Consider the following 17,415-nt stretch of genomic DNA (forward strand, 5'->3'; position numbering starts at 1 on the left):
CTCGGCTGCTCGGGCTGCTGCAACTATTTTTTATGTCTAAAGAGAGAGGATGAAAATGTTCATTAAGAACGTTCTCCCCTTGCATAGATTTTGGTGTTAAAGAATGAATAAAAAAAGCTCTGGAAACCGGACAAACCGCGTGTTAGCCACGGGGTTGATCCTCGCTGTTGCCGTGTAAGTTACCTTTATGTTTATTGCTACAGCCGTGACCGGCCGTGCGCTGCCGTCCCTGCGATGAAAGGGCTGCACCGGGCCCGCCTGGCTGCAAAGCTCCTTATTGATGACCTGGCCGGGCTCAGGAACGCCCCTTGTCAATGCGAGCAGGCTGGAGCCGCGGCCGGGCACTCCTTGGAGGGAGCAGCCTGCCCTGCTGGCACGCTCAAAGGGAAATGTGAGCCCCTGTGGGCACCGCGGGGCTGGAGCAGCCAGGCGCAGCACTCTGCCCTTGCACTGCAACATTGCAACTTTCCAGCGAGGCTTTAGTGCGAGCAACTCTCAGTAATCCACTGTATCCCTCAGTCCTGCCGGAGCACGAGAGGACACAGATGGAACAATGAAATGGCACTGACAGCATACATATATGTGGGTGTGTGTGGGAGTGTGTGTGTGCATCTTGGCTATTTTCTAAATATCAGCTGTGATGTTATTGTTACTTACTTTAGCTCTTTAAAATATTTATGTACAGTCCTGTTTTTTTTTTTCCAAGCTGCTAAATACATATTTTGTTGTTCCCTAACTACCTGAAGAAGTCAGTGCTGGGCATTATGTGCATCCAGCTCAGCTTAAATTGTTTAGCTTTTGCTTCCATCTCATGCTTCAGTACCAAGGTTTGTCACCGACCCAGTGGTTGTACTTTTGAATGTATTTTTTTAATTGCCAGCAGATGTATTACAAATGATGCCGTGCAGCAGAACGTTTGGTCGTTTGCACTGTCCTTATGGCAATGACATTGCTTTTCTTCATAAATGTCCTACTAGGAAAAAATAAATTGAATAAAGTGTCTTGGTTGTCATTTGGTCATCTGTTTCCAACACATTCATTATCAGCAGCCTGGTTCTTTGGTGGATTTCTACCAGGGCACTTCTCTAGTTGAGAAAATGGCGATTTGGTGATTATAGACATGAGAGAAATTTGTGGTATTTTGTCTCACAGAACCTGAGACTGCACCTTACCTTCAGCGCTTCCTATTGCTGGTGCTCCTTGTTGCATTTAAATATCCATCTTCACCTTGAGTACTGGGATTAGTGGTTCCAGAGATTTTTTTTCCCCCCACTGTAGGGGATAAATTTTGCCCTACTTGTCAATACTAATTTATCCAGGAGAAAGGATTTATTTTATTTATTTTATTTTATAGCTGTCTTTCATGTCCTTCCATTTATTTTTGAATTCTACACATTTGCTTGCTTATCTGAAAATACCAAATTATAGCAGTTACCGTGTGGTGTATTTTAGGATGCTTGTTGTAAGTTAAGGAATTTTTGCATTCAGAGATAAATTATTATCATGGCATGTAGGGAATGCAAAACAGTCTTTTTTTTTTTTTTTTTTTTTTTCCCTGGATTTAACACATTTATCAAGCTCTGTTCCTGCAGCTTTCAATGGTAAAATTGTATGATATGGATATTATGCTGTCTTTTTTCAATTTAAACATTGATTTGTGTGAAGCATTAATATAATGATATTTGCAGTCTACCGTAGACAAATATAAGCAGAATTAGACACTCTAAATTGTTACAAATGCAAGGCAATATTTAAATCCGCACGAAGGCTGTGTTAATAATTCCGCAGCGGGGCGCGTGGCGGTCCGGTGTGGACGTGGCCTCGTGTTCTGGGCCGTGTCTCCGTTCCTTGCCCGCGGGGCCCGTGGCGCTCGGTGGTGCTCGCTGGGCGGCGGGCGCGGAGGCGGCTCCGTGCGAGGAGCCCAAAGCAGCGGAGCCCCGAGCGGAGCCGCGGCCGCGGCGGGCGCCGCGCTGAGCCCGAGCTGCCGGAGCCGCGATTGACACCCGAGAAGAATGCTTTGTTTGTTTGCTCAGCAGTCATGTTTAATGCTCTTCGCTTATCAAGGTGATCAGCATGGTTCAGATAACACATGCCTGACACCGCCTGCCTTTTCTCACCAGCGTGTTGACCTTTTGTCACGTTTGCTTTTCTCCGGTAGGCAATTCCTGGCTTTAAGTGTGAATGGAGTAAATAATTCACATCAATATTTAATATAAATTATTAAAGTTTCTGTCAGCTCTTACAGTTCATGCTTTTATAGAGTTGGAGTAGTTCATCAGCCAAACAGATGAATTGTGCAGCTCAGCTGGACATTAGAGCTCCTCCATCGTGCTGCCGGGACTGAGGGAGGAAGCGGGGAATTAAATAGGAAAGGTAATGCAGCCTGGTCCTTCAACACTGGGTTTTTCAGTAATGCACATTCTTCAGGAAGGCTCGAAGCGCCAGATAAATATCCAGCATAATTTATTTTGTTGTTACTGTACTTTTTTTCCCCCTCCGTGTTGCAAACAGAAATGCAGAAAACCCCACTGCCCCCCGGCATTTTCTTCTACTCTTTGTTATTGGCCTTCCTTTGGTGCTCCAGGCCCTTCCTGGGCTTAGGGTGGGAGTACTGGTGTTGGGAGGTAGGGTTTGGGTGTTTGTTTTTTTTTCCCCTCAGTGGTCTATTTCTATTTTTAAAGACTGCTGCAGAGCCCAAAGGTGATGAAGTTTCAGGGGTTTTTAGACCTTGTTTATAAATTACAATTTATATTTTGCAAAATGACCTGTGATTGAATGTGGATTCTAAAAACATTTTTTAAAGGAGAAAAGCTCTGATCTCTGATTGTAACAGCTCAAATGTGTTTATTGCATCAGGAATTGAATAAAAATAGCATGTTTTGCATAAAAGCATATAGTAAAAATCATTATGCACTTACTTTAATTTTATGCTCTTTGAGGTGTTTCAGTTCTTTTGTTAATGATCAGTTCAATGCGTGTTGCACAGTCACAGGGACTGCAACAATGTGAATCACTGAATATCCCATGTAATACAAATCCATCACCTGGAAGGGAGGTGGGTTTGGATCATGTGTTTACAGGTCAAACCCTTTTGCTATACTTCAGTCATGCATCAACATTTAAAGCCAATCTCTCATTCCTTATTGTCCAGCAGGTGGCTTTGTCATAGATTATTTAATTTTTAATCATTTATTGTAAGTGGAAAAGGTTATTTAATAATATTATCCTGACGGCATTTTTTAAAAGAACAACAGTTTTCCATTATGTCCTGTGGTGTATGACGGGGTCAATGGAAGCATCTAGAGAGCTTCAAGTACACAATCTAAATTAAGATTCTAAACAGGCATTACAGATGCTGGTAACTTTGGCAATTATCATTTTGTTTGGTGAACAGTAGTAAAACAGTGTGCGGTAAAAGTGTTTAGAGAGAGAGGATAAATAAATTGAACAGTTTTGCAATGCAAAGTGGTTTGTGGTGTTTTTGAGGATTTCTTGGCTCTTGCTTAACTGCTATTGTGAAGCCTGGAGCAGATTTTCCCATTGCTAATGCCCTAGAAGTATTAATTCACTTTGATATGCTAATTAGAGGGCATTATGCAAGAAATGAGATTAAGTGGCAGCATGAAGCCATTTGCCTGTCAGTAAATTGAGAGCTTTAGCATCAGGAGGAGCTTTGTTTTTTCTGAGTTTCTCTTGGTTTTGCATATAAATAAAATTGATTGAAAGGTCTAGAGAAGCTTCTAGAACATTGGTGGTTCTTTTTCTCCTTCTATGATTATTTAAACTTCATGTTAAAGCCTTTCTCTGAATATTAATTGATCTAATGGGAGATACTGAACATGAAGAATTTCATTGTATTCTCAGTTACTGTATCTTAACAAAAGGAAAGTATTAGAATTCTTTGTGTCATCTGATTTTTGTGGGATTATTTTAGATATATCTTACAGCTTTGTATTCTAATGTCTCTGCCTGCTCCCAGCTGCTGTGCTGAGAGCTGTACCTGTGTGGAGGTGGTTTTGCCAGTTGTGCTGTTTTGAGGGCTGGTGTGAGGGCCCGGCTAGCTGAAGGCAAATGGAAGGCTCGGATTCCTGGCCAATAGGGCTGTGGACATTTGTCACCCCCACTCACCCACAGCTTTCCCACCATTTCTGATGCAAATCACACATGTATTTTCCTTCCTTTAGGAAAGAAGGGGTTGTAATATTGACCATAGATTTTATTCAACTGTCAGAAATTGTGTTAAAGTAACATTAAGGGATTGACTTACAGCCATAAGAGTGAGGGAATTTAGAGTTAATAGTTAAACCCTGCCCTTAACTCAACTCATTGAACCTATTTATTAGAGCATATATGATACATAAGATCACTGTGCTGAGACCTCTGCTCTAGCAGGATGCTCCAGGATGGCTCAAAGATGAGGTGTTCTGATAGAGTTCAATTTTCCCTTTGTTTTTTGAGGATTGGAGTTTTGGTGTGTGTGTGCATGTGTGGTTTTCATTCAGCCTCTCAGCTGCTTTACTACAGTTTTGTGATTAGTTTTGGTTTTGCAATACTGTTTTTTAAAAAATCTGAGAAGTAATTCTGGAAACGGAACAAAAATTTAGCAAAAAATAAACCCAAAGCAAACCCAACCCGAGCCTTTCTAGTCCTCTTTGCCTGAGCGCAGCAGAGTGGCTGTTTGAGTGCCCATCTCCTCCACAGATCATTGTCGCAAAGTCAATCAGGGGAGCAGTGCTGTAGTGACAGTGCTTGTTATGAGCCCCAATAGTTATTTAAAAGAAAGGAAAAAGGATAAAAAAATGGCCCAGAGCTGTGTGTGGGGGCTGCTCATGCTGGATGCACATGCTCTCCCTGATCCTGGCAGCTGAAGTCTATCACTGTTGGGAAATCTTTAACATGAAGCACATGAGACACAAAGCGCGGCGGCCTCCGCGGAGCCACGGGGGTTTCAGAGGCGCAGGACGAGTGGCACGTGCGCTGCGGGTCCCTGCCCGCCGTGCCCGCCGTGCCCGCCGTGCCCGCCCTGCTCCCCACACGGGGGCCGGGGCCCTTCTCATGGGAAGCACGACAGCTCCCCAGGGCTTGGCCCAAAGAATCCCATCAGGAATGTATAATCCAAAACTTTAGTTGTCATAGGGAACCTTTTTGATACTGGAAGGAACAAAACATCACCCGACACTGCAAAGTCAGTTCTCACAGGCAGCAAAAGGAAGCGTTGCTGGGCTCCAGCTGCTCATTTTGGGTTTCAGATTGTTGAACAAAAGAACTAAGTAATGAAAATGTTCTGAAGCCGACCTTAACTTTACCAGTAGACCCCTGATGGTGTTGTTTCAGGAGAAGATGGTGCTGGAGAGGAAATCCTGGCACTGCGGGTTTGAGTCCTGGTGCTGCTGTTGGCTGGGGAAGGAACCTTCCTCCCCAGTTTCTGTAAGGGATGTGGTGACCTTGGTAGGGCACACCCCGAGCTCGGCCACCGCCTCATGGAACTGAATGCCAGAGCTTGCTTCTCTTATCTCTAAAATGGGAATGCTATCTGTCTGATTTTTTGTGAAGGTTGTGTTGACTTGGTGCTGTGTGTTAAAAAGGAATATTTTTATCAACTGTTTGGTTTAATTAGAATTGTTATGTCAGAGGTAAATTTACAGTATCTGCTTCATTCCATTTTGGCCGCAGATGAGTCCTACCTCCTGGAATTGAAGAAATTAAGCTTTCCTTAGACTTCTTCTTTCCTTGGCTTTAATCAGGAATGTTTTTTTACTCCATGGTTAGACCTTCCTTAAAGGATATCAGGGTTTCGCGCCTTGGTGGTTGGCTTGCTCAGTACAGAAGGAGAAGGTTTGCTCCCGTTGCTGGGGATCGGTGCTCTCCTTGTTCAGTAGCTGTTCAAGGCATGTTGGCACACTCAAAAGGCTGTGCCAGACACACTTTCTTATATTTGTTGATTAAAGAAGGAAGCGTGCTTTTAGCGAGGTTTGTAATTACAGAACACCCAAATGTTTGCTTATTTTCTTTCATGTGAGATCCTGGTAGCGTGATTGACTGTCACTAGTAAGAACAAGTTACAGTAGATTGTGCAATGATTCTTATTTGACTTCAAGGATGTATTTATTACCATTTTTGTACAAATTATACTAACATGAAAAGTTGTGGAAATGATTGTGCACTAGATAAGGTGATACATTACAGGAGTGGTTGGGTTTATGGAGCTTTATGCCGAGGTTTTCTCAGAAATTATAGCATAGTCCTGTCACTATAAAACCTGGAGATACACTTGGTAATAACATGCAGTGGAGGGATTTTTAGGATTTCACTTGTTATTCAAATAGAGTGGGAACTATCAGTTTTTCTACCTCGTATTTCTTTCTTGTGTTGCACTGGGTGAAGAGGAGAAAGGAAGCCCGAGGACGGCAGAGTGGGCGCTGGGGTGTGGGCACCACAACCCTGCCCGATGCCTCCAGCCACAGGGCTGGGGAGGTTTGGCACTGGTGGAGTTCTCTGGGTACCCAGCGCTGCCATGGGACGCTGGGGGAGATTTGCCCTCCAAAGGCAGCTGAGGATTTTTTTTTGTGAATTATTTCTTGCTTCCCCTCCACTTGTTAGGGCAGTGACGTGATATCAATATGGAGCTTGGGAACTTATTGACTTGTTGGTTCTTGACCTTTTGACTGTGACCAAGTATAGAAATTGAATGTCTGAAAATTAAATGATAGACTCTTTATACATAAATTCTTGGATGTCAGTGTATTACATGAACTAATTTCGGTTTACCTAAATTTATAGTGTTTTGTGTTCAATAAAGGAAATATTTCTTCCTTTCAATATACCCAGCATCTAATAATATTGTAGTTGCTAACACTAAACAAATCCATTTCCTTTTACTGACTGATTATCATAACAGCTGCTGTTTAATCACCCAGATTGTTATGTAACTTTTAAATCTCTAATATTTTGGAGAGGTGCAAGTGACATCGTCTCGCTGTGTCCCGGCGTGATGTCATCGGTGCTGAACCGCACAGCTGTGTGTTGTGGGGCTCCAGACTCAAGTTCTCCTTTAGTTTAGTCGTGTTTACTGGGCTGGGAGCCCTTGCTGAGTGAACTGCCTGTTTGAAAGGAGACCCAAAATCACACAGAGTCCGTGTCCTGTTTTCCACGGAACACAAACCGCACATTTGTTTTCCCGCCCTAGAACTGTGACACGGTGGGGCCTGATGGAAGTGCCGTGCCCCGGCTGCTGTCCGCTGGAATTAGCTGATTGCGCCACGGGCAGGGCGAGCGGCGCTCCGGCTTTGTGGCCGGCAGCGGGCCTCGGGCCTCCAAACCGGGGTGACGGAGCTGCCGATATTGTTCTCTCCGAGTGCCGCAATAAGGCTGTGGTCAGCACTAATGTAAATATTTGTACAACAACCATGTTCTACAGCCTCCAATTTAATGGTAAAAATCTGCCCTGAACGCCTGGGTAAATATATGCTGAGAACAGACGCCCATTCACTGGAGAAACAATTGACTTTAGGTTCTTTGTTGTTAAAGTGGCCCCCAGTGATCGGCTGCGGGGAGGCGATAGCGGCGCGGGCGCCGTCGGGCTGGCGGCTCCCGGGCAGTGCCCGGCGCGGGGAGCCCGCACCGCCCCGCGCCGCGCCGCCACGGCTGCGGGAACTTGTCAATGGAAGAAAAAGAACTGTAATCGCACATTTACATATGCTCCTAATTGTTGATTTGGGGATTTTCTATGAATATGGCTTCACAAAACAGATGCTGTTTAAGAAAAGGGGGAACATAATTTTGTGGGCAATGAATTAAGTGTTTTTGTGGCCCTCTCATCCGTAGCTAGGAGCAGTTTGTGGACCGCGTCTGTGAACGCCGCTCATAATTGTTTTTCACACATAAGTTATGCAAATGAGCTTTTATGGCAACTGGCATAACAATTAGCATCCTCCAGCAATATTTTAGCAGGTTAATTGCAAAATTTCTAAATTGTACATCTGACTTGTTAATTAGGCATGACAGAGGTGGTAAAATAGTTATCTTCAGGCAGTGGCAGCCAGGAGCTGCTTGAAATGCAAAGAGCAAGGATTGATTGGATTTGAGGGTTACAATTGTGGGAGCACTGCTGTTGTCAAGTGCCGCTGAGCAGCTCTGCTCCATCGGCTGCCTCAGAGCAAGAACCACGTCGGTGCTGAGAGGATCCTGCCAGTTACAAATCTGCTTTATTTAACTCTGAAATTCTCCAAATCCCGGCTCTGGGAAGCGCCCAGCTCCTGCCTATTCCTCCGCCTTAGGCCCACGGCAAGGGGAATCCATGGACCTGAAGTTGCAATTTTGATTTTATTTACAAGTAGGCCTGAAAGTTCAGCTGCTGGCACAGATCAGCAAACACTTCTGGTTTTCAGCCCCAGTAAAAATGCCATTGCTCTCCCCACCATGTGCTGAGAATTCTGCTGTTACTTCCTTTAAATTGCAACTTTTGCTGCCTGGTATTTTCAGAGGGTGTTGGTTGCATTTTACAAGCTTTACTTCCTCAGCTTATTTCTCTTAAATCCTTGCTTTCATATATCTTTGTGTGTCTTACAATATTAATCATATTAAAATACAAAAACCCATGCCATTTGCAGTAACCCGTTTTTAGGCTCTCAGAGGTACGTCTGGATGATTTAAACAAGATTGGAACACGCAAGTCTTCATCCTGGGAGCGTGTTCCAAACATCCCCCACCGCTGTCTGGAGCAGATAACAGTGTGCTCAGCAGAGGTGCAGCCTCTGGAGTCACACCAGCGCGATTGGCCAGCGCAGGATCTTCTAAATACATTTTACTGGCTTTGACTGCTGATTTTGATATAAAATGCAGATTTCTGAGCTGGTTTAATATTTAATAAGTTAAAGGGTGATAACAAACAGAGAAAAAAATGCCACTGAACAAGTACCTCTGGGAGCCAGAGCAGTCGGCGGCGCGCTGTGAGCTGTGTGTGGCTGTGCCATTTGTCTGGGCTTTGCTGGGGGACTCAGTGTTTTGTGGCTTAAATAAAGTCAATCACATTTGAGTACCTGTGTAGTACCTGTAAGCAAAAAGAAAATCAGCACAAACACGTGTGGAATTTCACGTCCTCTGTTTTCTCCATATGCATTCTCTTGATTTAACCACATGGTTTTTAAAATTGGGATGTTATATTTTCATTTAAAAAGTAAATGTTCCTGCATGCATAACTGTTCTAATATTTTACATTTTCTTGTGACATGTGTATATGGAGTAAGTGCCATTTATGATATGTTGTCATCAATAATTTTGTCACAGAGAATAAAAGCCTTTAAACTCATCCACCCACTGGAACGTTTTATCATATTTATTTTAAGAGATATGAAATTAGCAGAACAATTGAACTCTTTGTATATGGGAGATGCAAATGTAACTGAATATTTACCTTTAATGAAGGGCAGCATAAATATCTCAGTATCAATAAATTATACGCAGTAGCAGAATATTCCATAGGCAACTAATAAATAGTTCCTTTTTACCCTGGATTCACAAACTGCATTGTCCTTTAGGATATTTGAATTTACAGTACACAGTGAAATTAAATGATGGTTAACTTTTGGAAAGGATCCGTCATAACTGGAAAATACTGGGGGTTTGACTAGACCTAAACCACGCTTCCAAACCATTGCGTTCCCTGATTAAATGCTCACTTGCACAATTTAGGAAGAGTTTACTGCAGTGGTGCCTCAGTAGATAATATTTGGAATGGAGTAACCATTTTAATGAGGTTCATCGAGGGATTTCATCAGGGAACGTTTCAGGTGTGTTATGGCTTTTGTCTTGTCACGACGTGCGTCTTGGTACCGTCAGAGGAGTTCCAGAGCAGCTCTCTCCTCGTTTGAGACAATAAGGAATTCTGTAGAATGGGTGAGCAGGGAGAGGCAGGACCCGCGGCATTGTGCTCCGCGTTTGAGCGAGCCGGTGAGTAAATACACCCCGTGGCTTAAATGTACATCACATTTTAACTGTCCTAATATTGATCATCCTATGGAGGAATGCAATGGAAGCCCACTGGTTATTAGTGTAAAGAGGGTCAGAGGCAGAGCCGGGCACAAAGCAAGTGCTCTCATGGTAATGATGCTGCTATTTATAGATCCCCATTTCATTAGTTGCAGAGTTTCAGGGAAGAGATTTTCTCTAGGGGAAATGGATACTTGAAGTTCATTTTCTTCCTGATGCACATTAAGGCAGAAACGTGAACAACCTTCAGGATAGGACACGGGGATGCAGGTTTAGTGTGGCCGCTTTCCCGGCGCTGCTGTGCGAGTGCCAACCCGGCCACCCTCCCGAGAGCCTTCTTCCCCTGAAGGAATTCTGCTTCCCTGGGTGCCAGACCAGCACACTGAGCACTATTGCACTGTGTTGCTTTATAAAACTAACACATCTGGATCACCTGACTTGGAGCAGCCTCGCTACAGCTGGCACGCACCGGAGTGGATTTACTCACAGCACCCACCAACTGCAGCCGCAGTTAATCAAAACACGGCTGGGGCTTCTGATACTTACTCATAAACACAGAAATTTCTTGGAGTACCTGAAAACTCAATTGTTTAACCATACTTAGTTTCCTCCTGTGAAATCCAGATAATCAAAACTCCCTTTAATTTTTCTGTGCCTTTATTTCTAGAGTTTTCCTTCTTGGAATTCTTGATATCTTGATTTTTTTTTCCCCTTTAAGAGAATATTTACTTAGTTAGTATTCACTTAATTAGAACTGACTGTTTAATGTTTTCTGGGAGGGTATTTATGGTATTTTCTTTGCCATATTTGCATTCCAGAAATTAAGTCCCCATGCCATTATTCGGCAAGCCTTTCATACATTAGAATGATGAATTGAAAGCAGAAATGGGAAAAAGACTGCAATGCAATGAAAATTTAATCAGCGTCTTCTGCTGCTTTAATAAGGCAAATAATTCTTATTGGCCGCTGCGTTAAGGTTTCTAATATTTAATTCATAACAAACCTTGCATTATTCTGCAGCAGCATCGACAGCTCCACTTTGCTGCCTGCCAACAGGCAACCATAAAAACTTAAAAGCAGATGTAAATGTCTGAAAGAAGGAGAATGATTGGGTCTAAAGTGGTCAGAAAAAATCAACACTATTGCCAGAGAGTTTGATAAATCCTTACATACACTTTAGCAAGGTACAAATGGTATTAATTAAATTCATTAGGCGTGTTGATTTTAAGGCTTTGAGGTACCTTTATTGAAATGTGGAATTTTTTTAGTTCCTGGAGACTCCCAAATGAAAGGGGATGCCAGGCTGGCAATGCAGGGTGCTGGACAGCTGGAACAATGTTATAAATCAGGCAGATTCAGTTAATTTTCATATTTAGGGTATTTGTTACATATCAATGGTAAAATCACAGTAATTAGTGCTATGTGTACGTGTAGTGCTGCAATGAAGCAAAGGCACAGGAGCTCGTGCCCCGCTCCCGGTTCGGCTCTGTCAGTGAGAGCCATGGATTAGAGGTGCCCAGCATGGCCCAGCCCAGGCTGGTTCCTGGGCGCCGCCGCCGCTGCTGCCCGCGCGGGCGGACGCGGTGCCCGCGCTCCGAGCGGGAGCTGTGGCACCCGGCCAGGCCTGGGTGCGAGCTCTCCTTGCCGCCAAGGGCTGCGCCTGTTCTCATTTCTTCTTGAAATGGCTTAATTGGTGTCAGCACCCCAGGGATAAAGGCCTCCAACACTGAAATCCACACGATTCACCCTGTCTCTGCTCAGTGTAGGGAAACTGGTAACAACTGGTGCTGAATGAGGAGTGAACGGTGCTGTAACAATACTCGATGATGTTTGGGATGACAGAAATTAATACGCACTTGCTTGAAGAAAGCAATGATTAATGGCAGTGAGCAAGGGAATGCTGTCCCTCCTTTAACTCCACTTTGATGGGGATTGAAAAGCAAAAGGCTGTTTTCATTCTCTCGCACAAGCAGAGGTCATCCAGAGTACATTACAGCAATTTTTTCTCTCTGTTTTTTATTTCATAAATATTATGATAAGCACAGATTAGATAGATTTTTTCATGGAGGCTTAAAAGGATATTTTGTCTGTTTGTTGTTCGTGCTCAATGAAGAAATTTGATTTCTTCTGTTTACGTGTGAGATTGTTATATTCAGTGGAATAATTAGTACAATTAAGAATTTCAAAAGCTCATCATCGTGTTAGTTTTTCTGAGGTTTTACTGATGGAATTTCATGGTCTCCATTTCCAAAGTGCTGAGAGGTCAGAACAAGGCGAGGAGTGTTGCTGAGGAAAGAAAAAAAAAAAAGGTTAAAAATCCAAGATTCCTCATTGAATTGTTGATGTAAATATATTTTGCAAGATCCTCACACTTGTCAGTGGCTTTTTAAGCTATTTGATAAAGAATCTTTATTCTACAAGGAGCCTGAAATAACACAACACTGCTTTGGATAATGAATTCTTCATCTAAGCAGAACTTTAAAACAAAGTACAATGTTGGCATTTTTTTCTTTGAGTGAGAGGGCTGATACATCTTTGGGATCCGACAGGAAGACATAAATTAATAGAGTTCTGGAGATCAGTTTCTCATTAATAATCCATTTTGTCATGGTTCTTGGCATTGTCAGCCTTGGAGCTGGTTCATATTTTGCTAAAGGATAAAAGCACATGATGTCTTAAGGCACAACATAAGGAGAAGGAGTTTATCATCTTCTGGAAAAACCATCTCTGAAAAAATAGATTGTTTTCCAGGAAATAAATGTCAATTGCAAGTTTTATGCATTTTTAATCTTCAAACAGGTTTTTTAATGTCTAAAGTTGCAAAAATAGACTCAAGTTGGAAGAGGTTGTTGCCAACAGCCCTTGCTTTGCCTTTGTCCTCTCCAATGGTTTTTGATTTTTTAGAAGTTGCAGTGGATTTCAGACCTTTAATTCTGCTGGTTTAGAAACTATGGCAGATTGTGTCCAATTTAAAACATATAATTGAAAAAAAAAATACGGTTCTTCTTTTGAATGGATAAACATGAAACCTTTGTTACATTTGCACTTTCCCAGCAGTATGGGACATCTCACAGACCTCTGCACACTCCCCTAGCATTTTCAAATTGGAAAATGTTGCTTTTTCTCGAGTACGATGACATAAATGGAGTCACCCTTTTGAAGTCTTAAATTTGGTATTTTATGTATCTTAAGGCAGTGGCAGATTGGCAAACTGTGTAACCACCAAAAGTGTTCAGCTTGTGCTGTCATCCCAAGTAAGGAAGAACAGGGATCTGATTTAGATGCCTGCCCTTTATTTTATATACTGAAGAGTGACATAATGCAGAACTCCTCAGGAACGTGTGATGTGTTTGGGAAGGATAAAGGGGAGGAAGAGAAGACGACATTCGCCCAGATCCCTCAGTTGTGAGATTTAACTGGGCTCAAACATTTATAATTTAATCAAAGATAAATGGTCTACTTTAAACGGCGTAGAGGGAGGGGGTGGGAGGCTCTGGACAGAGGGCTGAAGGGAGCTGGGATCCTGCTAGGCTGTGGAAGGAAGGAAGGAAGGAAGGAAGCAGCGTGCCCAGGATGGCGACCAGAGCTGGCCCATGGAGGAGCAGCTCTGGGCACAGGGGTGCAGCAGCACCTCCTCAGCCCCTTGGCTGGCAGAGGTGGGGCAGGAAGAGACGTGGCTGGTGTGACACTGGAGCAGCCCCGGGCACGAGGCACCCCTGGTGTGACACTGGAGCAGCCCCGGGCACGAGGCATCCCTGGTGTGACACTGGAGCAGCCCCGGGTGTGACACTGGAGCAGCCCCGGGCACGAGACACCCCTGGTGTGACACTGGAGCAGCCCCGGGCACGAGACACCCCTGGTGTGACACTGGAGCAGCCCCGGGCACGAGGCACCCCTGGTGTGACACTGGAGCAGCCCCGGGTGTGACACTGGAGCAGCCCTGGGCACGAGACACCCCTGGTGTGACACTGGAGCAGCCCTGGGCACGAGGCACCCCTGGTGTGCCTCCCACCGACCCCGGGTCACGGCCAGAGGTGCAGGCCATGGTCCTAAGTCACTGCCAGGTGAACACAGCCGTTGCTCTGGAGTGTCTGCTGGCCTCCACGAGCTCCAGGCTGACTGCTCAGGGGTGGCCAGGACAGGAGCACTGTGGGGGCCTCCTCCCCACGGCTCCTGGCTGGGCCAGAGGTGCTGCCTGTGCTGGTGAGCGCTGGCTGGAGCAGGGGCAGCACTCTGCTCACCAAGTGCACCATTTACCCCATCAGCAGGAATGCTGAACCCTTTCAGGCTTGCTTTGTTGCCTAAAAACAGGGAAGGGTTGAATTATGAAGATTTAGAATATGCTTCCTTCCACGGAGTTGCAAAGGACATTTGTCTCAGCACATTGTAGTGAAATTTTAAAGAGCAGGTTTTGACAGGAGACATTTTGCTGACACAGAATATTTTGTTCACTTCTGACTCTCAAATAAGTGCTACTTCTGTCATAATGATTGATTTATATTTGGTTTAGTCCATACATTTTACATCCTCTTCTTTAGTGCTCATGGCTCCATGGCTTCAGAACAGCCCAGTTTAACACTGGGATGAGCTTGGCATCACATTCACATTCCACAATAAAATTGATTGTAACTAGTTGTAGGTATTTTGTGCTATGGTGTATTTAGAATAACATGATGATTATTATCATCTCCTGGAAAAAGAAAATTTTAAGACAAAGATTTCTGTTAAAAAATTGTTTTTACGGACTTGTAATTTAAATTGTTTTTAATAATAGTGCCTCAAAGGCCCAGTGGCCTGCAGAATGCTGCTCTCATGGCTTTATTACAGGTGCTATAAAATTAAGTACTGAGCATCTTTGCCCTTGCTGGGGATGTGCTGTGAGCTGCTCCTCCCCGGTCTGGATGGATCAGGCCCTCCAGCAGCACTGCAAACTCAGCCTGGGCAGGTGCTGCTCTGCATTTACATTAACCCAGCTTCCTCCCTTTATGTGCTGGACAAGAGTCTCAGCACATTTCAGTCCATAAATACCTCAGGAAAAACCGTGGAGCCTTTGCTGTGAGTTTTGTTTGGAACAAACTCCCCAGGTAGGCAGATCACTCCCCCGGGAGCAGAGCTCTCCCTGGAGCACCGTGAGTGGCTGGAGGCAGAGGAAACAGGTTTGTGTGCATTTCTGAGACCCTGAGGAGCCTGCTCTCCCTCGGGCTCTGCAACCAGAGACCTTCGGTGCCTGCAGGGACAGGGTTTGTGTTTTGGTGGCACAGCTGGGGTCACAGCCTTGATCTCAGCGATCCTTTGGCAATGGCACCTGCTAGTTCCTGCCCTGGTAGGTGCTCAGCAGAGCAGGCACCCTCTGTGCAGCCTTCCCAGTGCTCAGTGCCACTGCAGCAGGGAAAAGAGAAATAAACTTGTGCCTGGTGGCCACTCCAGTGGGGCATCTCATTATGGAATTACAGTACTGCTCCCTCCCATCTATAAAAAATACCCCTAAGAGCCCCTAGGAACACAGCACGTGAGGAGCTCTGCCAGAGCAGGCAGGCTCCCTGAGCCCTTCCTTGGCTGTGGGAGATCTTGGTCTGTTCCCCAGACCTGGTGAGGAGCAGGCAGCATGGAAAGGGTCAAACCCAGCTGCCTTTGGCTTTGCTGCAGACATATATATATATTGAGATATTTATTTCTCAGAGAACGAAGACACTAATATTCAACAAGGCTTCAGGAAGAAAGGGCTTCCAAGATGTTACAGATTTTGGAAATATTTGACAATGTTAGCAGCATCAACTACTGACACAAAACCCTCTCTCCAGAAAATCTTTCACAGTTGTGCCAAGAAAAGCAGCTTCGATGGAACATTTTCATAAACTATCATCAGTTATGCAGCAGCAGCTTCACAAATCAGAAATGATATCTTCAGGCACTGCTGTCAAGTGTTATTCAAATAATACCAGCCTCACATTTGAATAACAGCAGACATTTTGAATTAATTAATCAGATGAGATAGTCTAGGCCTTTTCTCATTAGTCTCTGGGTCAGGCATGGAAAGATATATGCGTTGGTGATGATATACTTGTCTTTAATCGTGATTTATGAAGATTTAGGATTGTGTGTGATTTGTCAAAGGTTCTGGGAAAAGGCTGGTGCATATTTCATTACCTAATCTGAGATTGATTTCGTGATGCTGAGAGATAGAACCCTATTGTTGGGGGGGCTGGGAAGCGCAGGTAGATGCAGCATCCCAGGGTTTTACTGGCTTATCTTTGTGACTGTCAAACAATGCTGTAAACTTTTACTGCCAGCAGTTAACAATTCCTGCTTTAATTATAGGCAAATTCTTCATTCCATCCAAAGGGGAAGCTGTAGTAGTTATTTAGTTAAAAAGCATAACAGACCTTATAGCTATGACCCAATGTAAATCATGGACAAAGTTGGCGAATTTCATGGCTTGGTCATGGTGAAAATATAAAATTTCATGGTTTGTCACAGATTAATAGAAAAATCCTATTAAAACTGTGCAAATAACAGCACAACAAGTTAGGTGGAGCTCCCTACATGGCACCTTCCTGCTCACAGCTTTTATTTTAGGTTAGAATTGCTGTGAACAACATGAGGCCCTTTGCAGGCTTTTCTCTGCTGCACTGTTTTCTATTCAGTTTAATTAGTAGTTGTTGTTTGGTTTGGACTGAATAATTATCATGTGATTGTTTTGAGGCATTATTTACATGAGAAAGTGTGTGTGACTGCTGCTGCAGTGAAAGGGGCTTGGGAAATGAAATATTTGAATACAAATGGTGTATTTTTTAAAATCCTTGAGATGGCTATATCCAATAACTCATCAGTAATCAGGACTTTTGATACTGGAACAAGGTCTGAGCCGTGCTGGGTCCTCGACCGCTGCAGCCAAGTGCTGCCCACGTCTCTTAGACCAGCAGACCGTGGCCAAGCCTCGAGTTCCCTGCAGATTGCTAATCACCTACTTCTTCATCTTTAATCAGAAAGTTCACGTCTTTTACTGTTCTTGGTACAATTTTGCAGCCCATCTATCACGGCCGTGCGGCTCCGGCGATGCTCCGTGCCCGTGCAGCCCCATCTCCCACAGCCATCAGCCCTCCTGCTCAGCCTCTGCACTCACTGAAGCCAGGCCAGGGCTTTCATACCCAGGGTTTATACTGTTTTGTGTTTTACTGTTTTGGTTGCCTCCAGAATTTTGATCAGCGATTCAGGAATTTGGATCTAGGCCAAGATACTCCAAACACACTGAGCTCTTCCACTCGATCTTCTAGAGGGAGCAGTTTGTGCTGAAGTGGCCAATTTCAGAAGAAAATGGCAGTTGTTCTACATTGGAATAAGGATTAAAAATAATCAAAGTCTCAGAATAAGGACTTTTAAGAATGACATCAAGATAGTGATGACATCACTGGTAGCAGTAACAGCTTT

General features: G+C 44.1%; 1 protein-coding gene across 8 annotated transcripts in view; it reads left to right on the top strand.

The window, feature by feature from the left end:
* PBX3 (PBX homeobox 3) overlaps positions 1-17,415 on the top strand; it is a 102,276-nt gene that overhangs the window by 5,345 nt on the left and 79,516 nt on the right. The window contains exon 1 of one of the 8 annotated variants that reach the window (XM_077189330.1): positions 9,809-9,948. The exons of the other annotated variants lie outside the window; for them this stretch is intronic. Within the exon in view, the coding sequence (XP_077045445.1) occupies positions 9,891-9,948 (58 nt within the window). The 5' untranslated portion in view covers positions 9,809-9,890. Of the gene's footprint in view, positions 1-9,808; positions 9,949-17,415 lie in introns of those variants that run through there. 8 annotated transcript variants of the gene reach the window in all.

The sequence above is a fragment of the Agelaius phoeniceus genome, chromosome 21 (assembly GCF_051311805.1).
Source record: "Agelaius phoeniceus isolate bAgePho1 chromosome 21, bAgePho1.hap1, whole genome shotgun sequence".
In the NCBI taxonomy this organism is placed as follows: Eukaryota; Metazoa; Chordata; class Aves; order Passeriformes; family Icteridae; genus Agelaius; species Agelaius phoeniceus.